This window comes from Zea mays, chromosome 1 (genome assembly GCF_902167145.1).
Source record: "Zea mays cultivar B73 chromosome 1, Zm-B73-REFERENCE-NAM-5.0, whole genome shotgun sequence".
Lineage (NCBI taxonomy): Eukaryota > Viridiplantae > Streptophyta > Magnoliopsida > Poales > Poaceae > Zea > Zea mays.
In genome coordinates this window covers 301,092,687-301,118,586 of record NC_050096.1, presented here as the reverse complement: position 1 = coordinate 301,118,586, position 25,900 = coordinate 301,092,687, and the positions used below count along the sequence as shown (strand labels likewise).

The 25,900-nt window shown below is 47.7% G+C and overlaps 3 protein-coding genes across 3 annotated transcripts; all 3 read left to right on the top strand.

Annotated features, from left to right (window-relative positions):
- The first annotated feature begins 5,139 nt into the window (after positions 1-5,139).
- On the top strand, positions 5,140-9,251 carry LOC100284030 (permease I). The gene is given in 14 exon segments (NM_001156928.2): positions 5,140-5,600; positions 5,738-5,835; positions 5,974-6,150; positions 6,231-6,331; positions 6,429-6,504; positions 6,779-6,838; positions 6,941-7,125; positions 7,280-7,376; positions 7,480-7,566; positions 7,674-7,732; positions 7,842-7,933; positions 8,125-8,202; positions 8,302-8,462; positions 8,743-9,251. Coding segments are annotated over 14 exon segments (1,590 nt in total). The 5' UTR covers positions 5,140-5,500; the 3' UTR covers positions 8,962-9,251.
- A 1,047-nt stretch (positions 9,252-10,298) lies between these two features.
- LOC100280558 (uncharacterized) lies at positions 10,299-19,708 on the top strand. The gene is made up of 2 exons (NM_001153477.1): positions 10,299-10,796; positions 19,472-19,708. The coding sequence occupies exon 1, from the start codon at positions 10,419-10,421 to the stop codon at positions 10,788-10,790; it is 372 nt and encodes a 123-aa protein (NP_001146949.1). The 5' UTR covers positions 10,299-10,418; the 3' UTR covers positions 10,791-10,796; positions 19,472-19,708.
- A 1,033-nt stretch (positions 19,709-20,741) lies between these two features.
- Positions 20,742-25,309, top strand: LOC100216670 (Ras-related protein RABA2c). Its single transcript, NM_001143079.1, has 3 exons — positions 20,742-20,888; positions 21,012-21,214; positions 24,457-25,309. The coding sequence occupies exons 2-3, from the start codon at positions 21,050-21,052 to the stop codon at positions 24,937-24,939; spliced, it is 648 nt and encodes a 215-aa protein (NP_001136551.1). The 5' UTR covers positions 20,742-20,888; positions 21,012-21,049; the 3' UTR covers positions 24,940-25,309.
- Positions 25,310-25,900: the final 591 nt, after the last annotated feature.

The window sequence follows — 25,900 nt, the reverse complement described above, 5'->3', positions numbered from 1 at the left end:
GCTTGTCCTACGAACTTAGAAAATCAATAGATTTAGAGCAGTTTCACGGAACCCTAGTTTTTGTATATGTTATTTTTGTTTTTTTCCGGATCAAGGTTTATGGAACTATGTATGTTTAGTAAGAATATAGAGAAAGCAATCTCAGCCAGGCCTTAAATTCCTTGGTTCTAATTTCTAAAGAGGTGGTGTATCGCTTTCACCAAAATGATCGTGTAGCACGTTTAAACACCGAGCATATATACATTACATGATGACGTGTGACGTCCCTTGGCCGGCAGCAATCACCAATGTGAGATCGACCCAGGAAAATTGCCTTGGACGACGCCACAGTACGAGCGTTGCTCTGTTTCTATTCTGTTTTTGCATACCCGACATACGGTGCTTACAGACCTTATACACGGCTGGCCAGCCCATGCCACAATTCTGTAGTAACAAAAAAATCTGGCCCAGCTATGACCCATACCCTTCTACTATTCTTCATTCGTGCCAGCTTCCTCTTCTATCTCCGATACAGCAACAGAGACCGGATGTCACATTACCACCCCCTCGAAACATTGCTTGTCCCCAAGAAAAAACACGACATAGCTGAAGACCTGGATTCCAAGGTCTGATTATCCAAACTACACTATACCATTGACTTCCCGCAAAGAAATACCCATATGCCTGATGCAATTCTCGGTGCTCAATATCTCCATAGTGCATTGCTTCCCTTGGCATGGTGATCTCAGGGTCATTGAAGACAGATGGCTCATCCATATCATTCAAAATGTACAACGTTGAAGTTGATCCCTTGAAATTTTCAGAGGAAAATGTGTCAGCCCACCACTCATGTATCTCAGGAATCAACGTGTCAGAAAAGGATGATGATCCAGGCCAGCACCACCCATCATAATTATTCCCTTTCGCATCTTTCCCATAGTACCTATTGTCTGTTGTTTCATATAAGTATCCTTTTTGACCAATCACACACTCCATGGATGTGACATTTTTTCTTTTAATTGGGTCGATTGGTGGGTTTGTAACCTGAGCAAACATTTGCTTGAAATAATCAAAATGCAGCTTCTCTCTGTTTGACATAACAACGAGGGGAATATTGTTTTCCATGGATCCTAGAGCCTCCACACCATTTTTGGCCATTGGTAGCAGCAACATTTTGAATGTTTCTACCGTGTACCCAAAGGTTTTCTGCAGAGCCAAAATTCCATGAATACCAAAGTCTTCCTTGTTCTCATTATTTTGTGGAAGCGTGCTAATCCTAGGAGCAATTCTCTCAGTTTCAGATACAGATTCTATAATATCCACAAGTTGTATCTTTTGTCTCTCAAGCCACTCCCCATACGGGCAAGCTCTAGAGTATTGTTTCTTCAATGCATCATCATCCACAATACAATGCTTCTCAAAATCAACAAAAAACATCATACCTAGGTTTAGCCTGTCCTTTCTCATCACATCGTCATTAGGGACATCAAGCACTCCAACTTCACTAGCCATGAGCACGCGTCCAAAATCTTTTTTTCCAGGGTCCATGTTAACATCATTGTGCCACGCCTCAGGGATTATCATCATCACAGCCTCTGGCAAACTCCTTCCAGACCGGATGAGGAACTCAAGAACATTATCAAAAGCACATGTGACACATGTGTACTGCTTGATCCCATCCTTGGGCTCATCATATTTCACACTTGAGGCAGCAGCTTGTGGTTCATCATGCTGTACCTTCTCCTCCCTTGCCGTGGCCACCCCGTTTACTTCCATATGGCACTTCGAAGGGTCCACATAGGAATATTTTGACCAAACTTCTGCACTCTCAAGCCCTTCTTCATGGTTGTGGAACCAATCTTCAGAACCATCGGTGTTGGTAGACATATCTAAACAACCCTGATTGAATCCAGGCGCAATTAGGCCAGTCCATCTTGGACCTTTAGCAACTGCTTCAGATGGATGCATCCTTGCAGGACTAGCAACACGTTGCTCCAACAATTCCTTAGAGTAAAGAGTTGATTGACTCACAAGCGGTACAACCTGGATGAACTCATCACCATGATCTGAAGCATAATCTTCACCTTCCCTTTGACACTCGGAGTCCCAGACAACTTTTACCTGCTGCTGGTCGACAACACTAAACATGCTGCAAAAGTTGGGAAACAATGTGCTCTTCATGCTTCCCATTATCTCAGGCATCTTTTCATGAACACATCTGGAAAGAGTGACCATATCTTTGGGATGTGTAGTTGGTTGCATCGTGGCAGCAACTAAGTAATCCTCATCTTGTGCTAGCTGATCTGACATATCATCATGCCCATATTCCTCATCCCAAATCACATTCTCAAGTGGCATTTCACCGAACACTGAATAATCAAAACCTTCAGAGAATAGGGCAATCACCTCCTCCCCGCTGTTGTGAGACATTTCATCAAACACCGGAAGGTCCATACCTCCAACACCTTGTGCATCAAGCCCACACTGACTGCCTTGTTCAACAGACCTTGGACCCACCCAACTCCGTTCCTCAGGCAACATCTCCATATCCCTAGCCACGACTTCCAACCTCAAACCCGCCACCTCCTGTCCTGCCACCTCTGCTGCTAACCCCGAATGGATCGGGACTAATTGCCCAAGCAATTGACGATGGACGCCTTCCATCACCTATAGTTTCCCTGTCAGCTGATCCAAAGCTGCCATCATCTTTTCCCAACGAATCTCACTCTGTTTCGCTTCCAACGCCATGGCAACCAACACCAGCCGAGACTGCACAAATGGCTTGATTGCTGGGACTGTCTTGACCTTCTTCAACACCAACACGCCTTCCGGGCTGCTAATGACCGTAGCAGCAACTTGGACTGAGTGAAACAGAGAGCCCACACTACGCTGCGCGACGAACCGGATTGAAGAAAACCAGTGATGCCTTGTGTCGAACAGCTGAGATACCCCAAGTCTACTGCCACCACACGCCGCCTGAAATCCAATCACCGCCACCACACGCCACCAGACACCCTAGCCAACACAGCTCGTCGGCCCAGAAATCGAAGACGACGAGGGTTTGACGCAGAACCGTGATGGTTGTCGAAAGACCGCGCGCGGTCGCGAAATCCCTAGGTGTTGAAGACAGAGCGAGTCGTCGGTGAAGGCTTGGTGACGCTGTCGTAACACTGAAGTCGCAGCCGCTCCTCCACACCGAAGGCTGTTGCCGCTCCTCCAACCAGGGATGTACGTGATCTCTGCAACACACGACTCCAACCTCTGCGCCCTTGCCGAGATTCGCAAGATCAAACACAACCCACGCCAAGGAAGAGAAGAGCCTTTGATACCAATTGTGACGTCCCTTGGCCGGCAGCGATCATCGACGTGAGATCGACCCAGGAAAATCGCCTTGGACGACGCCACAGTACGAGCGTTGCTCTGTTTCTATTCTGTTTTTGCATACCCGACATACGGTGCTTACAGACCTTATACACGGTTGGCCAGCCCACGCCACAATTCTGCAGTAACAATCAATCTGGCCTAGCTACGACCCATACAGACTGTGTTGCTGTATCGGAGATAGAAGAGGAAGCTGGCACGGATGAAGAATAGTAGAAGGGTATGGGTCGTAGCTAGGCCAGATTGATTGTTACTGCAGAATTGTGGCGTGGGTTGGCCAGCCGTGTATAAGGTCTGTAAGCACCGTATGTCGGATATGTAAAAACAGAATAGAAACAGAGCAACGCTCGTACTGTGACGTTCCTTGGCCGGCAGCGATCACTGATGTGAGATCGACCCATCTTCATTCGTGGTGCCAGCTTCCTCTTCTATCTCCGATACAAGCAACAGAGACCGGATGTCACATGACGGTATGGTATACACTCGAGCGATCAAAACGGAGTGCGCGAGCGAGTGAGCTTGCGGTGCGGCCAATCAATGGTCATGCCACATTATGCCAATATGCCATGGGTCAAGCGTGGTGTTTTTTTTGTTGTTGTTGGAGGGGTACCCGTACCTAGGGATGTAATATGGTTCGGAAAATATCCGTCCAGATCTGGATTCGAAGATTGTGAACACTGGTTCGGATAGAATTTTCGGATATCCAGACTTTTTTTTGGATAACGGATACGAATACGGATATTTTGTTCGGATATCGAATTCGAATACAATATGTCTGATATCCGTCGGATATCGAATATCCGGATATTTTCTCGGATAAATCTTCTCAGATATCCGGATATCTTATTCGGATAGCTGTGTGCATTTTTTTATTTTTTTTAGAAAGAAATTAATAATACACAAATAGTCTCAGAAATTCATGAAAATTTATGGAGGCATACCATATGTCCACATATAATCCTCCAAAATATTTGGACCATAAAATCTACAATATGATAGTGTTTCTTTCATTTCACTTTCACTTATTGTGTGAATTACACGTGAAATCACTCTAAGTATCCAAGTTCACTTTATCATTTTCATGTGGAGACTTCAGGTTATATTTTTATAGAATGTTTATTAGTTTTGGTAACTTATTTGTATTTGATGGTTTTATTGAAAATAAATTAATAACACGTGTATAGGCTAAAAATTCATGATTTTTTATAAAAAAAACATGACATATGTACACATAATACTAAAAAAATGTTTGGACTCAAGGAGTGGATACATGATTAGAACCATGATATGTGTGGAATGATGTATTACATGATATCCGACAAAAAATTCGTTACTGACTAGTTCTGTATTCGACACACAGCTATCCGTATTTGTATCCGAGAATATCCGTATTCGTATTCGTATCCGGAGCTATCTGTATTCAAATTCGAATCCGAATAAAAATATAAAAACAAATATGATTTCTGTGATATCCGTCCGTATTCGATTCGATTACATCCCTACCCGTACCACAGGATGTCAGGCGTGGCCGCGTGGAAATTATGGCCGTAATAACTCGGCACCTACGCGCGCGGATGCCTGCCGGAGGCAAGGCAACCACCGCTGCTCCAGTTCCAGTACGCCCGGCGGGCGGCTGCGTACGGGGTGCAGAGAAACTGGTGAAGGATCACGTGGATATGGCAGGACGACGACGACGGGGTGGAGACCCGGTTTGACGCGGGTGCCTGTGCTCGGCCGCCGGACGGTGGAAGAGAACATTACTGCTCGGCCTAGGCCGCGGGGGAGCCGTTGGATGTGCGTGGCAGTGGCAGCCGCGGCGTGCGTGTGAGTCACCGCGGCGCGGAATCATCAGTGCCCTGCCCCTGCCGTTGGTGCGCTGCCTCGTGCCTGCGCCTGCGCCTCCCCACCCACGCATCGGCACCGCACCGGCAGACCGGCTGCTTCAAATCGCGCGTCGCCACGAGGGCGTTCTGTAGCTCGCAGCCTCGCACTCCCCGCTAGCTCCCTCAGTTCCCGTCAATCGGAGAGAAGAGAGAGAGAGAGAGAGAGAGAGAGAGAGAGAGAGAGAGAGAGAGAGAGAGAGGGGAGGAGGGAGAAGGAGCAACAAGAGCGAACGCAAAAGTACAGTACAGCTCCTGAGATGGCGGCGCCGGCGCCGAAGCAGGAGGAGCTGCAGCCGCACGCCGTCAGGGACCAGCTGCCCTCCGTCTCCTACTGCCTCACCAGCCCGCCCCCATGGCGTACGCCCTTCCTTCTCCATTACCTCCTCCGCCTTTCTGTCCACTGTCCTTGCCGCCGCTGCCTGCGCGCCTTGCTTCTCGGATCTCTCTCGTGGGCTCGAGACTCACGCCGTCTCCTCTGTTTGTTTGCAATGCAGCGGAGGCCGTCCTCCTCGGCTTCCAGCACTACCTCGTCATGCTCGGCACCACCGTCATCATCCCCACCGCGCTCGTCCCCCAGATGGGCGGCGGCAATGTACGTTCCTCCCCGACTTTCCATTTTTTTTTCTCTCTCTCTATACGAGTGTGTGTGCGCGCGTCCGCCGCCAGTGCCCGGTGCCCGCAGCCTGACGCGAAAGCTCGCCGCTTTCCATCTTTTTTCTCTCTCGCGCAGGAGGAGAAGGCGCGGGTGGTGCAGACGCTGCTGTTCGTGGCCGGGATCAACACGCTGATCCAGAGCTTCCTCGGCACGCGCCTCCCCGCCGTCATGGGTGGCTCCTACACCTTCGTCGCGCCCACCATCTCCATCATCCTCGCCGGCCGCTACAGCGGCATTGCCGATCCCCACGAGGCGCGCCTTGCTGTCCTGCCCGCTTCCAGTTCCAAGTTCCGACTGTCTGGCTTGCCGACTAATCTCTTCGCTGGCTGCAGAAATTCGTGCGCATCATGCGGGGCACGCAAGGCGCGCTCATTGTGGCCTCCACCCTCCAAATCATCATTGGCTTCAGTGGCCTTTGGCGCATTGTCGTCAGGTTCGTCTCCCGCTCTCGGCCCTCCTCGTGTGTTCAGGTCCCGGTGTTTTTTGTCGTCGTCGACGACCCCATCTGCCTCTGCTAACTCCTGCTGCAGGCTGCTGAGCCCGCTGTCTGCTGCTCCCTTGGTCGCCCTCGTCGGATTCGGCCTCTATGAACTGGGGTTTCCAAGTGTAAGGCCCCGTACAGCTTAGCTTCACCGGTCAAACTGTTTTCTTGCATTTTTTTCCACACCTTTTCACAGGAGAGGATTTTTTTTTCCTTTGCTCATCGTCTTCCATGGAACCGCGCATCCCTGGGGCATCCTCGCGGCATCATCCGCAGCCCCGCGCGGCAGCGGCCGTGCTCGCCCCGTGCCCCGGCGGCCGTGGGCAGCTCGCACCCCGGCAGCGGCATGATGTACTAAGGAACAGTGAGATAGTAACATGAATTTACTTTACCCTGCAGGTTGCCAAATGTGTAGAGATCGGTCTTCCACAGATTTTACTGCTGGTTGCACTTTCTCAGGTAGTGGGATGCATCAGGAATTCCTACTGTGTGTGATTTCAACCAAAACGGTTGCTGCTGGATCATTGAGAAGAATGTGCAATTCCTGTTTCTCTTTTGCAGTACGTACCACATTTGGTCCCCTTGCTGAGTACTGCCTTTGAGCGGTTTGCTGTCATAATGTCCGTCGTCCTCATCTGGCTTTACGCCTTCTTCCTGACGGTCGGCGGTGCCTATAAGAATGCTGCTCCCAAGACCCAATTCCACTGCCGCACTGATCGATCTGGGCTTGTTGGGGGCGCTCCATGGTAATATAATGCAGCCCTTTTGAGTGTTCTTTCTTTCCCAGCCAAAGAAGACTGAGAGCTTTTATATGTTATGAGTGCTTGTTCAGAATGTAACAATCCTGCAAAGACCCTACTTGGCTACTGGGTTGATAGATTATTGACCTACAATTTGCAGGATAAGTGTACCCTATCCGTTTCAGTGGGGAGCTCCAACCTTTGATGCTGGTGAAGCCTTTGCTATGATGGCAGCTTCTTTTGTTGCTCTTGTGGAGGTATGTTATTTGAATAAACCAATGACATTTGTTGCAGCTTTGTTATCCTAGTCCTAAATGGGACTGCATGAGCATCTTTATTGAAGCTAATACTCCTGTGCAGTCCACCGGTGCATTTATCGCTGTTTCACGGTATGCCAGCGCAACACCATGCCCTCCTTCCGTCATGAGCCGTGGCATCGGGTGGCAGGTATCGTCCAAATTCCTTAGTTTGCAGCTAGTGTATCTGGAAATTTTGAATGACATTGATCATCTAACTGCCTTATATCTAACTAATCTTTCTATGTGCCATTCCAGGGAGTTGGCATTTTGCTGGGTGGATTATTTGGAACTGCCAATGGAACCACTGTATCTGTGTAAGTAGATCGTTAGATAACTGCTGCAGCTACTTTTTGCAGTGTGTGTGATCATGTGGTCTGAATGCTATACAACATTTGTCTGATTTTGAACATTGTTATGGAACAGCGAAAATGCTGGGCTGCTCGCTTTGACACGCGTTGGTAGTAGACGTGTTGTGCAGATTTCTGCTGGATTTATGATATTCTTCTCAATCCTTGGTATGGCTCATGCTTTTATGTGACCATGTATGCAACTAATTTTTGGCTCGTAATACTTTAATACTGGATTGTTTAAGCTCGTTATCTGGACAGATACAACTGAACCAATTCATACCATGCTCATGCACTTCTAATGAGAATCAACCATCTGTAATGGCAATGTTTTTTTGTTTGTGATGCCTTTATTATAGGTAAATTCGGGGCTGTTTTCGCATCAATTCCCGGCCCAGTTATCGCAGCTGTATACTGTCTTCTCTTCGCATATGTTGGTATGTAGCAAGAAGCAAATCTTACACTTTTGCATCCCTTTATTTTGTATAGGATCGTTGAATCATAAAAAAAGGATATGCGTTCTCGTGTACAAACAGGTATGGCAGGTGTTGGGTTCCTACAGTTCTGCAACCTGAACAGCTTCCGAACAAAGTTCATCCTGGGATTCTCCTTGTTTATGGGTCTGTCGGTGCCACAGTATTTCAACGAATACACTTCCGTCGCGGGCTTTGGTCCAGTGCACACGCGTGCAAGATGGGTAAGATCTAGCGTAAAACACATCTGAGTTGCGCTGATATATATTTCTATACCCCGGGTGTTTGTTTCGCACACGACATCTTGCACAATGAAGTTTGATACCACTGCATTGCATCATAGTTTAAAGTCTATAGACATCATGGTTTCTGTGACATTGTTTTCTGGTGTCGTGTGCTTCTGAAGTCACCTCCTAGTTAGGCTTTACTGCTCATTTGGCACACCGAGAGCTCAGAACTGCAGACTAAGAGATGTTACTTTTTCATTGTGCTCATCATGTCCAGTTCAACGATATGATCAACGTGGTGTTTTCCTCGAAGGCGCTTGTTGGCGGGGCGGTGGCGTATTTTCTGGACAACACCCTGCACAGGCGCGATGGCGTCGCGAGGAAGGACCGGGGCCACCATTTCTGGGACAGGTTCAGGTCCTTCAAGACCGACCCGCGCAGCGAGGAGTTCTACTCCCTCCCGTTCAACCTCAACAAATTCTTCCCGTCCTTCTGATCCTTGCTGGTGCTGGTAACTGAGAGCAGAAAAAATGGCTTTGGACTGTGATTTTGTTGGCAATGCCACGCCGCCCAAGAGGGCTGTTTCTCCTACTTCTGTTGTGGTGAGCTTTGAATCTTGCAGAGCTCAGCGTAAACTATTTCGAAAGGAGTGGAGAAATTGCTTGGTATTGCTGGATGTAAATTGGGTCGGGAACCGGGATAGATTGATAAAATGAAAACAGAACTGCGCCAGTACTCTTTCTGTAGATTATAAACTATTGAGCTCCAGTGCTATTTTAGAGTAAACTAATGCTGGTTGATGTGCAATCATTGCATACTCTGCAGTGAGATACTGACACTGAGCACTGTTGTTTTGTTAATTTCCTGAATTCGCAGAGATCGCACTCCTATGAGTCCGGTACAGCACCATAAACTGCCAACGCAGTCGTTTAGGCCGGCGCTGTCACGTCATAATCTATATATAACTGGTCTCTTCTCCTGCATCATCCTACGGATTAGCAGTCGCAAACTGCACATCTTAATCAACCCGTCAATGTGGCTTTAATCCACCGGCTTCTGTTTTTTCTACAATATTTTGATTCTATGGATTATAGTTGCAGAGTTGTTCGCTTCGAATTAAATCCGACTGTTTGGACTGCTGCAGCTACAATCTATAAAGACGAGAACAATATAGAATCTTATGCCAGCAAATTTGAATTCTCCCAAGCGCGCGTGTCAGCTAGGGGCTTCTCCCGCGGCGAGCAAAAAAATGGGAGTGACGGGGATCAAACCGTGGTGAGTGGAAAGAGCTCAGTATCTACCACTGTAGTTCATATGCGTTCCCATTACATAAATGATAGACATCATAATCTATAATATACTAACAATTTCAAAATACAAATAGGGTCTACTTCTATCATACATAGAAACAACATAGTAATATATGGAAACTAACTAGTAGACATTAAACATCATTGCACAGTGGATTCTACGGTTATCCAATGGAAAACACTTTTTTCACTCTTAATGCTACTTTCAATACTTGTATGTTTCCTCGTATAGTCGTATCCCATTAGGGCCACCATTGTGTTTGTGAATGGAGGTGGTTCTTCGATATTAGAATTACGATGGATAGCAATCATATAAGCAGCATTGTGCATGCCAAGAGTTAAAGTAACATCAATAATCAAGCACTTGTTAAAAAAAACATCAATGATGAAGCAAACAGGTCACAGCTGAATGCCAAAATTGTGGACATATCCCACCAAACAGGCCGATAGCCCTCTATCTCGGCAGCCTCCTTGGCCCATGTGATGATCGCCTTCAAGGTTCAAGCTGGTGGACCTCAGAGTCAACCGGCCCAACCCTCTCAGTCTCGGGTCGCCAGTCCTCGCCTAGGTTTAGGCATCCAGCGGCCGCAGCCTCCACACCACGAGCGGAAGGAGATCGCCGGAAGAGGGGGGAGGCGCGGAGATGAGCGGAAGCGCGTTCAACGCGTTCAAGTCGCGGGTGCCGGTGGCGTGGAGTCCCCGGCTGTACATCACGCTGGTGCGGGGCCTACCGGGCACGCGCCGCCTCCACCGCCGCACGCTCGAGGCCATGCGCCTCCGCCGCTGCCACCGCACCGTCGAGCACCGCACCACGCCGTCGCTGCTCGGGATGCTCACCCAGGTGAAGCGCCTCGTCGCCGTCGAGACCGAGGAGATGTACAACGCGCGCAAGCAGGCCGAGGCGGAGAGGCGCGCGCCCAGACCCCCGCTCGTCGTCTCCCACCACCAGCCACCGCCGCCGGCTCTGAAGCCGGCAGCCGCCGCCGCGGAGGGTGCTGCTGCCACTGCGCCATAGCCTCTGGTAAGCTCCTCGCGTTCCGATCGTCCTGGTGTGGTCTGGTTTTCCATTTTGCTTATTTGCCCTCGAAGCGTTTGATGCAACGCCTCGAGTCGGTGCGCGCTAAGGGGCTGTCAATATAGCAAATTCAGATGCTCAAGCTAACACAAAATGGCTTAGTTTTGTTTATAATGAAGAAGCAATCTAAGAGTTAGCGGCTGCGTTTAATTTGTTCTGCATTTTTGTATTGAGTGCTTTATATCAGACATTCATCCAACTTTTCCTTGCTATTCTTACCTGGTATGCTCATTATAATTTTTCCCTTAGCTCTCCGTGTAACAACATGGAGGGTGCAGCCCAAACCACGTCCTTACTTAACATACCAATTTAAAATGACCAAGATCTTCCTAGGTGTTTGTTGTTGACACTGAAAAAATAGCATCTAGAGCAAAAGGGTGTCATTGTTATTAAACTTCAGTAAAAGAAAACTATACAATTAGCCTGACCTATCAATTCTTGTTAATCCTGAACAGCTATCTGGATGTTTCAAGTACCACAAAAATGCAAATTGATGTCAAGTTGTTATCTGAATAAAAAAGATGACAGTACAAAACAACATTAATCATTAGTGACAGGCATGGTTATGATGGCGTAAGGCGAGGTGACCCACCCCCTTCCAGACACCTAAGCTTGTGGTGAGGGAACACCACACATACATTCCAACCTACAGTGGAGCAGCATGAACGAACTTGTTGATGTAGCTGTGAGCTGTCACAGAACACAGAGACATATATCACAATCTGTAAACTGTAATCAGCTAAAAATGAACAAACTAACTAAAGGCAGTAAAGCACAGGCACACATTCACCCATAGCAGTGAAGCACTCTGGATCTATGGCTATGCAGCAGCAAACTTGCAGAGCACAAAACACAAGTGCTGGACTGCTGGGCACCTAGCACTAGCAGTCTAGGACAAGCAGGCGGAGCAGTTCACAACTTCACATCCAGGCACAAGCAGGTGCATCACAGCAGAGCAGACACAAGCTGGAGGGGCAATGCAACGTTCAAGCAACAACCATAAGAGGGAGGTGTATGAGAGAGAGAGAGATACATGTGTGCCCATGAGATTGTGACAACATGCTAATGGGGATGGGAATTGGTGGGGGGCAGAGGAAGGATGCGTGAATCAGAGGTGCAAATTGGTCGAGATGAGGAATAATGCACGAACTGAAGGCGTCAATTGGTGGAGAAGAGGATGCTAAGGATGGATGCACGAATTGAAGGCATAAATCGGTGGAGAGAGGGAGGAATGAGTCAAAGGAGGGACAAGGGAGGCATCAGGCATGAATCGATGGACCAAAATGGTCTGTAGCAGCTGGCTTCTGGCCTTGCGCTGCCAAATACTAGGTTTGCCCCCTTCTCCCTGCTATGTGTATTGGCGCACAGGAGACGGTGAAGAATGATTGCGGGGATTGTAGTCGTGCAATTTCCTGCTAGCACACAACTCCAGTTGATCTCCCCAGCGCGCGAAACTCCCACGCCCTACTTCATCGTCCTCTTTCAGACAGAAAATTGTGTGCTGACGCCTAGACTTCGCGACTAGATGCCTAGGCAACAACTTAAAACCCATGGTGATGGCATTGTGGGTTGCACCAGCCCTTCTGAAGCAGGAACAGTGCTTGGAAAAACAAACCTGAAGTATTTATGTTTTGCTTCAAAATTCTCTGTAGGATAACTTATTGTAGAAAATGGACACGGGTGATGAATGATGTTATCCATCCCATATAACCTTAATGTAGCTAGACCAATTAATCTACTCCTGAAATTCTCTTGGTTGTGGGTGCGATTTGGTAGAGTATCCAAGAAGCAGATATTCTATCCACATAGAAAATTGTATGTAGATATATCTGTTATTGTTTCTATAGTAGCCAAAATTTGGCACCCTGCCTTGGGAGCACTCATCCAGGCAGGTCAGTCCACCCCAGGCCCTTGGATCTGAATGCCTATGAACGCGCGCTGCCTGGTCCAGACGAGTTTCCCAGGGCTCGTTAAAAAAAGGCATGAATCATGCTTTGAATTTGTGTCTGATATAAGAAATCCTACAGTAACATGTTCCATTAGCTGACAGAATAATTTACCATCTGTTCTATGCCATTGCCCATTGCTTTTTCAAAGTTGAACACTTGAATGTCATTACTGCCATTATGCTGTCAAGTAAAGTAATGCATGAAAAGATAACGACTTTTTCACGGGATGGTTAAATGATGGAGGTTGCATAGAGGGCATCATTCTCTCTCGCAACTGATTATGTATAGGGAAGAAGCACCCTGAAGCCAGGAGACGATCTTGGGGCGGGATGACGCTTCCCCTCCCGCCTCCTCGGCTCCCTCCACCTGTCGTTCGCCTCCCTGCCTTGGCCGACGCCCCTGTCTCTGTCTCTTCCTCTACCAGCCCCACGCCGGTTCTCATTCCGAGGCCGGCGGCCACTGCACTTTCTTCCCCGGCGTCGGCCGCTGCTGCCGTTTCTCCTCTCCCCTGCCCTGGCGGGCGTTCGAAGGCCCAGCGTTGGAGTGACGAGGGCGGCCATTCTTCGGCGGTTGCTCTGGTTCGCGGCGCGTCCAGGCGTTCTTACAGGGAGGTGTTGCTGGCTGCTGATGTTCCAGCTTCTGGTGGCGCCGCCGAGGTGGTTGATGGCGATGGCTGGATAAGAGTGGAAGGTCGCCGGACTCGACGTGCCACTGCTGGAACTTCAAAGCCCCTGCCAAGACCTGTCCCTGTCGACTTGCGCGGGAAATGCTTCAATTGCTTCTCCTCTTCCCATCGTGCTGCTGCGTGCCAGGGTTTAGTTCGCTGCTTCTCCTGCCGGCGGCCTGGTCATCGGGCGCTCTCGTGCCCTTCCCGGCGGTCGCCCCTGTCCCCCTCTCGACCTGCTCGGGTGTGGCGCCCAGTCAGTAGGGGGGCCGCTTCTCTGTCTGGACGTGCCCAGGTGTGGCGTCCGGTCTCCAGGGAGTCCTCTTCGGTGACGGCTCCCCTTGGTGCAATGGAGGCAGTCCTTCCTGGTGTGCTGAAGAAGCGTACTCGTCGTGGACAGAGGAGGAGGAAGGTTGCCGGTGCTGTTTCTGGTCAGGAGGTGTCTATTCATTCGCCTAGAGGGCCTGCTCGTGTTGTGAAGTTCCTTCGTCGCTCCAGGGAGGTTGATCATGCCGAGGCTGACCTTCGTCGAGTGCTAGTCGTCTCTGTTCTTGGGCCAGGGAGCTCTGATTGCGCCGCGGTGGTGTTGGAGCAGCTCGCCTCAAGGGTTTCGCTTGAAGCTGACGCGCTCCACCTACGACGTGCTGCGTCGAACTCATTCCTTGTCTTCTTCCCCTCGGAGGAGCTGGCTTCGCGTGCCATTAGTGTTGGGCAGTCGCTTTTCGTTCCCCCCGTCCGACTGCACCTCAGGCGTTGGTCTCGTCATGCCTTGGCCTCTGGGGGGGGCAGCCTGCCTCTGCTTATGGATATCGAGTTGGAAGGGGTCCCTGCTCACCTCTGGGGGGTTGGAACTGCTGAGCTCCTGTTGGATGGTCTGTGCATGGTTCAGGGACTTCACCCAGATTCAATAGACAGTATGGATATGGCTGTTCTCAAGCTCAGAGCGTGGTGTTTCTCTCCGGATAGCCTGCCGGCGGTAATTGATCTACATGTTCAGGAACCTCTTGTTGTTGGGGAGGATGGATCCATTGTCCCTCGCACTTTGGTTTATCCCATTTCTGTGAGGGTGATTACTCCTGGTGATTGGCCGGCAGGGGACATGTCTGAGGTATTGCCTCCTGTTGTCGAAGATGAAGATGACAGGGATCAGTTTCAGCAGAGGCGGCGCATTGTTGGGCATGATCTTACAGCTCGGCCCTCGGTGCTTTCGAGGCTTGGGCCGCGAACCTCTTCTTCGTCGGCTGCTGAACCTGTCGAGGACGCATTACCCCCGGTTGTATTGGCTAATGAGTTGGCTGTGCCTGGGTCTGTTGCCCCTGTTGATGCAGAATTTTTCCCATGTGCTTCGGTTGAAGAGTTGTTGGCTCCTGGGCCTGCTGGACCAGTTGATGCTACAATTCTCCCAAATGGCTTGGATGGGTCTGCTGTACCATTTATTCCTGGTGCTGCGGTTGTAGAGTTGACGGCGCCTGGGTCCGCTGATCCAGTTGATGCTGCAATTCTCCCGAGTGCCCTGGCTGCTGTTGATTCCAATTTGTGCACTGCAGACATACAAGTTGCTTCTAGTTCTTTCATCAATCTGCTTGGGAGGTCGGGACCTTCGCTGAATTGCTGGTTAAGTACCAAGCCGCGATGCTTCAAGGTCTATTCCAGAAGGAAGAAGACACTGGTGGTTGAGGAATCGGTGATATCACCCCAATTGCTGGAATTCAGAAACGATCTCGTGTTGCCGACGTCTCAGCTGTTGCCTACTCCTCCTCTGATTGCTAAGCGCAGAAAGACAATACCAAGCAATTTCAAGCCACGGCGTAGCAGGAGGGTTGCGAAGTTTCCCCCTGAGTTGGGCTCTGAATCCGCTGCTAAAGTGTGCAGATTTTTGGGTTTCTGTGATGAGCAGGAAAATATTTCTTTCCAAGATGCTAGGAAGTATGCTAGCTTGTTTGATGCTGCCCTGTCCAACGATCATATTGCTGCCCTGGCAGCTCTGTTTGGTTGGGAGGTGCCCCAGGTGGTGCAGGCCTGAGCTGGTTCTGTCCCCGTCTTGGTTGCTTGTTTTACTATTTTCCATGGAGCCGGGCTGTTTTTTGGTGTGGAATGTCAGGGGTCTCAACAGTCGTGCTAAGAGAGATTTTGTCAAGTCTGTGGTTGTAAGCCTTAAACCTGATGTTGTTTGTCTTCAGGAAACCAAATTGGATTCTGTCTCAGATTTTAACATTCTTACTATTCTTGGGTCCGGGTTCAGTAATTTTGTTTTTAATCCCGCCCATGGGTCCAGAGGAGGTATTTTAATCGCTTGGCGTGATGGTTCGTTTGTCTCAGCTGCCTCAGTTATCAAAAACAATTCTGTTTCAGTTCAGTTGCAAAGTGCGGATGGTCCTCTTTGGTGGTTCACTGGGGTATATGGACCTCATCAAGACAGTTTGAAATCTGCTTTTCTCCAAGAATTAAGAGATATTAGAAATACTTGTGTGGGTCCGTGGATAGTAGCTGGTGATTTTAATCAGATTTACAAGTCAGAAGACAAGAATAATTCTAATATTAACAGGTCTTCTTTGGGCAATTTCAGAGGCCTTATTGGCTCCTTCGATTTGAAGGAGATTCCCTTGAATGGTAGAAGATTTACTTGGTCAAATCAGCGGGCGGTTCCCACCCTAGTTAAGCTGGACCATGTTTTTTGCTCTACCTGTTGGGAGGAGGCTTTCCCTGATTGTTTTCTTTACAGCAGTGCCTCTGAAATTTCTGACCACTGTCCTCTAATTCTTAAACTCAATGCGGATCTTAGGGGGAGGCGTAGGTTTCATTTTGAGAATTTTTGGCCTAAACTCCCGGGTTTTTTGGAGGAGGTTGCTGCTTCCTGGGATCAACCGGTTCAGTCTTCTTGCCCTCTGGAGAGGGTGTCATTGAAGCTTAAAAGATTGGCGCGGAGGTTGCAGTCCTGGGGTCATAGTGCGGTTGGAAATGTCAATTCTCAGCTGGGACTGGCTCGTGGGGTGCTGCACAGGTTGGAGATGGCGCAGGACAGCAGGCCGTTATCCTCAGATGAGCGATGGTTGCTGCAGAAATTGAAACAGCACTGCCTTGTTCTTGCTTCTTTAGAAAGGACAGTTGCACGCTTGCGTTCCCGGTTGCACTACTTGAGAGATGGAGATGCCAACACAAAATTTTTTCATCTACAGGCTCGCTTCCGCAAAAAGAGAAATTTTATTTCCCATTTGGAGAATGATGGGAGGACTGTCACCAGCCATGAACAAATGCAGGAGGTTCTGGACGATTTTTTCTCCATTCTTTTGGGTTCTAATATCCAGAGACCGTTTTCTCTTAACCTCGCTGCTTGCCACAGAGTTGCAATTGATTTGAGTTCCCTGGAGGCACCTTTCTCTGAGGAGGAGGTTCGCGACACTATTGGTGCTCTCCCTGCTGATAAGGCTCCTGGTCCTGATGGGTTTACTGGAAAATTCTACAAATGTTGTTGGCATATTATTAAATCAGATCTGTTGGCTGCCATTAATTCACTCCATCAAGGGAATACTCACATGTTGGGGATGCTGAATTCAGCTTATTTAACTCTTCTCCCTAAGAAAGTTGATGCCTTGTCTGCAAAAGATTTTATACCAATTAGCTTAATTCATAGTTTTGCTAAATTGGTCACCAAAATGCTTGCTAATAGATTGGGACCCTATCTGCAGGAGTTGGTGGCATCTAATCAGAGTGCCTTTGTGAGAGGCCGATCGATTCACGATAACTTTATGTTGGTGCAGCATTCAATTAAATCTCTCCACAAGAAGAGAGTCTCTAGTTTGCTCTTGAAGCTGGATATCTCCAAAGCATTTGACTCGGTCTCTTGGGCCTTCTTGCTTGAAGTGCTTTCATATCTTGGGTTTGGTCCTGTGTGGCGAAATATGATCTCCAATATTCTGGCCTCTTCTTCTACGCAAGTGCTTTTGAATGGGTCTCCTGGAATTCCTATTAGGCACCGGAGAGGGCTTCGCCAGGGTGATCCTCTCTCTCCAATGTTGTTCGTATTGGTTATGGATATTCTCAACAGTCTGTTTAACCTGGCTGAAAATAGGGGGCTGCTGCACAGCTTGGAGGGTGCTAATATCCGTAACAGACTGTCCATTTATGCTGATGATGTGGTCCTTTTTGTTCAACCTTTTGAGGAAGATTTTCAATGTGTCAAAACGATTTTGGACTGCTTTGGTTCAGCCACGGGATTGGTATCTAATTTGCAAAAAAGTTTTGTTATCCCAATCAGGTGTAATGAGCAGGCGGTACAGATGGGCTGCAATACTCTTCAGTGCACTGCTTCCTCCTTTCCTTGCACTTATTTGGGACTGCCACTTTCAGATAAAAAGCTCAGAAAATCTGATCTCATGGTTTGGGTCGAGAAAGTTGCAGACCGACTTCCTAATTGGAAGGCTCGGTTGCTTAGTTTCGCTGGCAGGACAACTATGGTGCGCTTTGTGCTTTCAGCCATCCCGATCTACCTTCTCATTGCAATGAAAATCCCCAAGTGGGTGATTAATTCTATAGATAAGATTCGGAGAGGATTTATTTGGAAAGGAAGAAAGGAGGTAAATGGTGGCAATTGCCTTGTGTCGTGGGACATTGTTACAAGGCCTTTGGATCTCGGTGGGCTTGGGATTTCTAACCTGCTGTACCAGAGTTGGGCGCTGCAAGCTAAATGGCTATGGCTAGAAAAAACTGATCCTACCAAGCCGTGGTCTGGTTTGGACTTGCCTATTCAACAAATTGTCAAGAGATTCTTTACTGCTTCTATTGTTTCTCTGGTTGGTAATGGGCATAATACTTTATTTTGGACAGATCGGTGGTTGGATGGGTCTTGTATCCAAGATTTTGCCCCTGCTGTTGTGGCTAATGTTGGGAAACGAGCTATTTCTTCTAGATCGGTGGCCCATGCTCTTCAGAATTGGCAGTGGATCAGTGACATTGAGACCCCTCTTAGTTTGCTTGGGCTGCAGCAATATCTTAGCCTTTGGGATGCTTTAAGGGGAGTGGTGCTCACTCAGGAGGCGGATCGACATGTGTGGATTCATTCTTCCTCTGGTCAGTTCTCTTCGAAGTCGTGTTATAGGGCATTTTTCATGGGTTCGATTACCTTCGAACCATGGAAGAGGTTATGGAAGACTTGGGCTCCACCCAAATGCAAATTTTTTCTTTGGTTGGCAATAAGAAATAAATGTTGGACAGCTGATAGACTGCAGAAAAGAGGGTTGGCTTATCCTGAGGTTTGTCCTTTATGTGATCAAGATTCGGAGAATATCCAACACCTCCTTTGCACTTGCATTTTTGCGCGGCAATTTTGGTTCTACATTCTCTCTTCCTTGGGGCTGGCTAATCTTTCTCCTGCCTCTAATGAGTCCAATTTTGCTGACTGGTGGGAGAAGGTGTGTAAGCAAGTGCACAAATCCAAAAGAAGAGGCTTTAACAGTATCATCATCTTGGGGGCTTGGTGTTTATGGCTGCATCGTAATAAGGCGGTTTTTGATGACGTCAGGCCTTCTTTTCAGGGAATAAAATCAGTTTTTCTGGATGAGTTTGAGTGTTGGAGGCTTGCCGGTGCTAGACATCTTGAGGCTTTGGGTCCTGGTGCTGCAATTTTCAGATCAAGGGTTCTATTGGGGGCTTAGTGAAGAGAAGTTGTGTGGGTGTGCGGCCTGCTGACACTTGTGCTGCTGTCCTGTGCAGAGGGCAGCTGCATTCCTGTGCGTAGCATGTATTAGTGGTCTTGTGTTTGGTCAGGTTTTGGTGGTCTTGTGTTTGGCCTTTTGTGCCATTGTACTTTGGTCCATTTTGGACTGTTTCTTCTCTTAATTTAATGATGCGCAGCTCTCCTGCGCGTTCACGAAAAAAAAAATTATGTATAGGGTAGCATGAGTTGTTTTTGTGATCTGGTTTTGTTGTTCGGCCCCTAATATTTGAAGGGCTCAGTCTAGCTGATGGTATAATGTGAGCCCTAAGTTATTTTACCTGTGCTTATCTTGTAGGGCATCAGAAGACTTTCATTACAGTTCAGCAGGTTAATAATTAAACTGCCCTGTGTTTTGGGTCTGCTGGTCTCCACTCCCCAGACGATAGCATTGGATCCTCTTGCTCAACAAGATCTGACAACCGATATGTCTCTAGATCGTTGTATGGTGCGACTTGCATTGGCCCTACACAACGACTGAGGGCATAGTTTCCCAATGCTTTTATCTAGAATCAAGTTCCGCTGTTTGGTTTCAGTTACCAAATTCCTTGAAAATGCTTTTTAAGGGCTTGTTCGGTTGTGTCTAGATCGAAGGGGATTGAGGAAGGTTACGTTCTATTTAATTTTGACTAGCGAAGGATTTAATTCCCTCTAATCCCCTTCGATCGAGACGTAACCGAGTAAGCCTTAAGATGTGTAGGCTGTGGCTTGTGTTACTGAACCAGAGGATTGCTAGCGTCTGAATTTTTCGTTGTTCGGAGTAGTGTCTGAAAGGTACGAGGATGTTATGGACTCTTTAAGCAGGGATGCGGGATGCGTACGGTTGCAAGCTATTGGGGCGATGCTGGAGCAAATAAAGTGATGCAGTTTGCTTGCAGATTTTCAGATGTTTTTTTTGCAGGTAATTCTCGTCGGCCCTCAGGGCAAATCACAATCAACTTTCTGCAGGTTATTCATGTCGGGCTTTTCAGGGCAAGTACATACTTCTGGGCCACAGATTGTACGTGCGTCTAGAAGAGGCAAAGCAAGGGTAACATAACATCCCCATCCACGGCCATGGTCAAACGGACGGCTCAAATCTGCCCAAACTGTTGAAGTTGCAGTTCAACTAGAAAGCTGGACCATTTCAGAGTTGAAAGTAATACTGTTCTAAAAAAATTGCGAGTGGCACATGGTTTTGGGTCGCATGCACGACCTCGTCAACCACCATTGTACCAACCACTAGCATGCAGATCTTGTCTTTTACAACAACAACAACAAAAATTTTAAGTACAGGTACGGTGGTTCAAACCGCTAGTAACATGCAAACATGTGAGAATTCTTTTATTTATTTGTCTACCATTTTCTATTCTCAGACTGTGGAATCATCCTCACCCGACAGAGAACGTGGTGATGCTTTTACGCGTCAAAAAACACCAAAGCTCCAAAATTATGACACAAGGGCTCGTAGTTTTATTTGAACTTTATTTTGTCTGACGACAACGGAGGTGTTCGAATCGGCCGTTGGGAGCGCACAGTATAAACGAGCGAACACCAAGTCACGAACCTTCCGCTTCCCCTTCCCCTCACCGTGCTGCGCTGTTTACGCCCGCGTCCCCTTCCGTTTCCGTTCCATTCGCCTATCGTACCCCCTCTCCGTCTCTCGTCATCGTCGGCCCGTCGCAGCCACCTCCATCGGCCTCCGATCCCTCCACGAGCCTCCGGTCGAATCCGAGGTACGCAACGCGCGAATCGCCGCAGCCCCTCCCCCCATTCCGCGACCCGACCGATCCGCGCTGCGGCGCGTCATCGCCACGGCTTCTTACTGTGTGGATCTCGGTGGCGTGTGACTGCTGCAGGAGCAGGATCCGCGGCGGCGGGCGGCGGTCGCCCGGCGATGGCGCACCGTATGGACAACGAGTACGACTACCTCTTCAAGATCGTGCTCATCGGCGACTCCGGCGTCGGCAAGTCCAACATCCTCTCCCGATTCACCCGCAACGAGTTCTGCCTCGAGTCCAAGTCCACCATCGGCGTCGAGTTCGCCACCCGCACCCTGCAGGTAAACCCACCCGCAATGATTTGAAGAACGTTCTAGTTTATAAGTCGTTTTGACATTTGTAAATACACAACTTCTGTTATGTAACTAGACAAATAGTGTATCCTTTTCCACAACGGACGAATCCGAATTTCATTGTTTGGAATCAACTAAAATTACAAAAGTTTTAACCACACATTTTCCACTAGTATCACCAAAAAAACCTGCTTAGCTGGAATGAACACGGCATATTATGTGGCTAGATGCTTGATGTATCTAGAAAAGCCAAAACAACCTATAGTTTGGGACATACGATGTATGTCGTTGTATAGAATGTAATATAAAACATGACAACTTTATGGGCTCGTCTCACGACACCATAGTGGTTAAGGCAAGGGTAGCACTAGCAGCAGTAATGACGTCAAATTCTGGAACCGGGATGCCATCCTGGGGGATCTCGAGGGCATGACAAGTCCAACAGCTCAAGAGCACCTGCAGGTTGCGACGACACCGCGCTGGCCAACAATGGGCAGTGCTACATTAACTAAGGTGGGGTGAAGTACCCAAGTAGGAGCAGCTATGCTTATCTTTACTTAATTTACCTTTACTGTCATTCGTAAATCGATTCATCATATTGATAATTAACCAACAAATTAGATAAACAACTTTTAAAAAGAGAAGTCTACTGCTGTGCAGTGTAAACTGGGCCTTATGTGATGCCGATCGAGTGATCAGCGTGCTGCTCTCAGCTGGCGTGCCCATGAGGTCATGTCCTATCTATTTAAAATTTATCCATGCCCCGTCGATGCCGACACTAGGATCTGCTCCTTCGCCAGCTTATCCCACACGCTAAAGCTGGAGCCGGGCTACTATGGCAAAGCCATCTTTCCCGTGAAGGTGCGGGCGTCAGCGGAGAAGGTGGCCGGCTCATCTGCATGGTCCGGAGGCCAAGCATCGGATGGCCGAGGAGTGCCTAAGTCGAGCTGAAGGCTGTACCGGAGGCCACAACCCGTTCTTGATGATCTTCAACTATCTGTGCATGTCTTGAACTGGAGCAAGCTCGGGGTTTCACAGATGCAGACTTATGGGTACGACAAACTGATGTTCGCCGGTCAGCTGGTGAAGTGCAACCTTATTGCATCGTTCATTGTCATGAGGGAGGGTGCTTGGCTGCTCGCGCCGCTCGTCGGCAGCATCACCAAGCAGCACAACAACTTCGCCTGCAGGATGTGCGAGCACGGAGCACCTCGTATGATACATGTGCACGCGAGCATGAAGATGAAGGAACCCTGCTGCTACATCTAGGTGAGCTAAGTTTTGGGTGTATTGCTCCAACAGAGGTACTTATATGCCATATACATGCGGCGTGGGGTGCAGCCGTCTGACTCAGATTTGGACTTGTGGTGACTAAAGAAAATTTTTGGCTCTGGTCAAAGAATTCCATCAGAGCATGTAATTGGTTATTATGCCTAAAACGGAAAAGAACCAGTGAAACAAAAATCAGAAAAATAAAAACAAAAAAGCCCAGAAGCCGTTCGGTTGGCCAGGGAGGAAGCTCTTCTGTGGTTCTTGGCTGGAGCTAAGGGGGTTTCCTTCCTCCAAGCTCAAAGCCGTGTGGGATAGTTTCTTTGTCGTTAGTGTTGGGGTGTCTGCCACCTGACAGGCGCTCTGCCCCTGCTCTGGCTGGGTGGGGTTTTCTTGTGTGCGTGTTTGTGTGTTCTGTGTTGGTGTTTTCTCTATGTAATGTTTGTTCCGGGGTCTTTCCCCCATTTCTTAATACAATGATACACAGCTCTCCTGCGTGTTCGACAAAAAACCCCCAAAAAGATCCACGGTTGAACAACACGAATCAAAACGGATGCTAAAGATTGGAACAACGAAAAAAGACGTAAAAAATAGGCAAAAACGTACGTGGAACGAACAATGAAACAGGAAAAAAAGATCCAGATCAATGAGTACACATAAACGAAAAAAGCGTAGGTAAAATAGGTATAAGAAAGATACAGATACATCCTTTTCTATTTAGTTTAGGATTTCTATTAAGGTTCATGATTGAAGGGATTTATTTGGATCCGAATTCCTATCTATCCAGGTTACCTCAAGAAGCTCTGCATCTGGATATATTAAACGAGAGGGTTGCAGCCAAACAAACAGAGAACGTTTCCACATTCACAAAGTTAGTTAGGAGAGGCCATACCAAGAAAAAGTGGGGAGAAATTTTGGGTCTTTAATATTAGATAACACACAGAGAAGAAAACAACGAATTATTGTTGGTGGAACAGATTTTTACGTTCTCGGCTAGGAAACTAGTACAACAACACTTCAGTTAATATAGTGTCAATCAATGGTTGTGAGTTAACAGTACAATAGTACCACTAACAAATACCGAAAAGTTAACAGTACAATAGTACCACTAACAAATACCGAAAAGGAAAAAAAAGGCAGATGGTTGTATTGAGTTCATGCATGTTGCTGATATGTGCCCTTCAGTTTGGAGGTTTCTCAGCTTGCCAGTTTAATTCCATCTAATGGCGCATATTTTGCTGCTTGGTATGTCTGTTTTGTGTGTCACTTTTTATTTGGTTGTTTTGTCTCATTATAAAACAAGTTCGGCATACACTAGTGCCGATTGTCTACTACTGTTTTAAGCTTTAATAACTCTACAAATTTGGTTTAAACTCTGTATTCAACTTTACCAGCATGGTTTAACCCTAATTGGAAAAATGTTTGTATACTGCTGTTTTAGTTGTAGTTCTGCTATATACTGTGTTTGATTTCACTGATATTTGTCTGGTATATTGTGATGGGCATACACAAGCATTGTGTTTGTCATCTGTGATTGCAAATCATACATGCAAGATGAAACTATCACCTTTACCATGGTCCATGGGTTACAAATGGTTTGTTCAACCTGGTGTGAGAACGAGCAACTTGCTGAGAGTGTGTAAGTGTATGGATTTATGTCAGGAATATTTCAATTTTCAGAACAAGGAATTGTGTGTCGTATGGATATCCTGAGTTCATGATTGTGTTGTTTACCTTTTAGTAGATTTATCATGTTACTTAAAAAAACAGGCCATACCCATGTATAACATGGTATGTTTTCTGAAGACTTGTCCTTTGATTAATTAAATACATATACAATAAAGTTTGAGTATTGTTTGGTTGTATTGTTATATTATTCTTTTCCCCTTCTGTACTGATTTACTGTTATTTTAATTTATTTTTAATGTTTTGATGTATAAGTTTGGAACTGAATTACACAGGTTGAAGGGAAAACCATCAAAGCCCAAATATGGGATACTGCTGGGCAAGAGAGGTACCGTGCAATCACAAGTGCGTACTACAGAGGAGCTGTGGGTGCACTTCTAGTCTACGACATCACGAAGAAGCAGACATTCGAAAACATACAGAGGTGGCTTCGTGAGCTCCGCGACCACGCCGACTCCAACATTGTGATCATGATGGTTGGTAACAAGTCCGACCTGAACCACCTGAGGTCGGTTGCAGAGGAAGACGGGCAGGCATTGGCAGAGAAGGAAGGCCTATCCTTCCTCGAGACATCCGCCCTCGAAGCGCTCAATGTCGAGAAGGCGTTCCAGACCGTCCTCTCTGATATTCACCAAATCATAAGCAAGAAGGCACTTGCAGCCCAAGAGGCAGCAGGCAGTGGGCCTCCAGGTCAAGGAACCACCATCAACATCGCAGACCCATCTGCCAACACGAAGAGAGGGTGCTGCTCTTCATAAGTAGGTGCAAACAAAGACATGCTGCTGCTTCTGCGAAAAGAAAACCCCCCGGTGGATCATACAACACTTTTGTTATGTAGTTGACCCCTTTTGGCCTGTAACTCTGGTGGGTTGTAATCACAATTCATACTCCTGCAAAGAAATTCTCCTCTCGGGTAGATACGATGTGTAGTTTCGAGATTTTGGTAGAGGCCAATGTTTGGCTGGCAGACTTCGGGTGGAGTCCAGCCTCGTGTTTTCTTTCAATGTTCTTCTACCTCGGTAGTCTTCTGCTGGAAAAAAAAACATGATCAGATACGTTCTTGTATTTCTACCTGAGTTTGTTGTATTGTCTCCGGTATATTATATATACACTAAAAACTTTGATTCCTGTGCTACAACATGTATCCGTGTTGCTTGTTTGCGTCATGGCCGATGATTGATTTGAGTCTGTGGTTCATTGTTTGTTGTTCCATTCTGACGGAATCGGTTCTTTGCTACCAGCTTTAGCATAATCGTTTTCTGTTCCTTGAGCTACACTGCTAATCCATTCTGACAGAATTGAGTTCTCAGCTTCAGCACAAACCTCTTTCCAGCTCTGCATCTTCTCTGTTCTGGTAGTGTGACAGCCGTGCATTACTAGAGGGAGCAGCTCTCATCTCCGATGGTGCAGATGCGCGGTCCCTTCCTGCAGAGATCAGCTTGCAAACCGTGGTAGGAATAGGCTGGGAGTGCAAAAAAGCGTCGCTAGCTGTTGCGTCGGTTTCGGCCGATTCATCTCGCGACAAACGTGACTGCTTCAGGTTATTCAGATGCCCAGTGTTCCAGAGATCTGAATAGGACGAGCACCAGACGAGGCCCACTGCTAGTGGCATTTGGATCGATCCTTGCGTCCTGTGGCTTGTCGAGTGTGACCGCACGCTGCGCCCCCTTCCGCTTCTGCCAACTTGTGATCTCCATTTGCAGCTGCTGCCAAGAAGAC

Coding starts and splice junctions, on each gene's coding strand:
- LOC100280558 (NM_001153477.1), top strand. CDS start 10,419: ATGAGCGGAAGCGCGTTCAACGCGTTCAAGTCGCGGGTGCCGGTGGCG.
- LOC100216670 (NM_001143079.1), top strand. CDS start 21,050: ATGGCGCACCGTATGGACAACGAGTACGACTACCTCTTCAAGATCGTG. Junction 21,215..24,456: donor TCGCCACCCGCACCCTGCAG/GTAAACCCACCC, acceptor TGAATTACACAG/GTTGAAGGGAAAACCATCAA.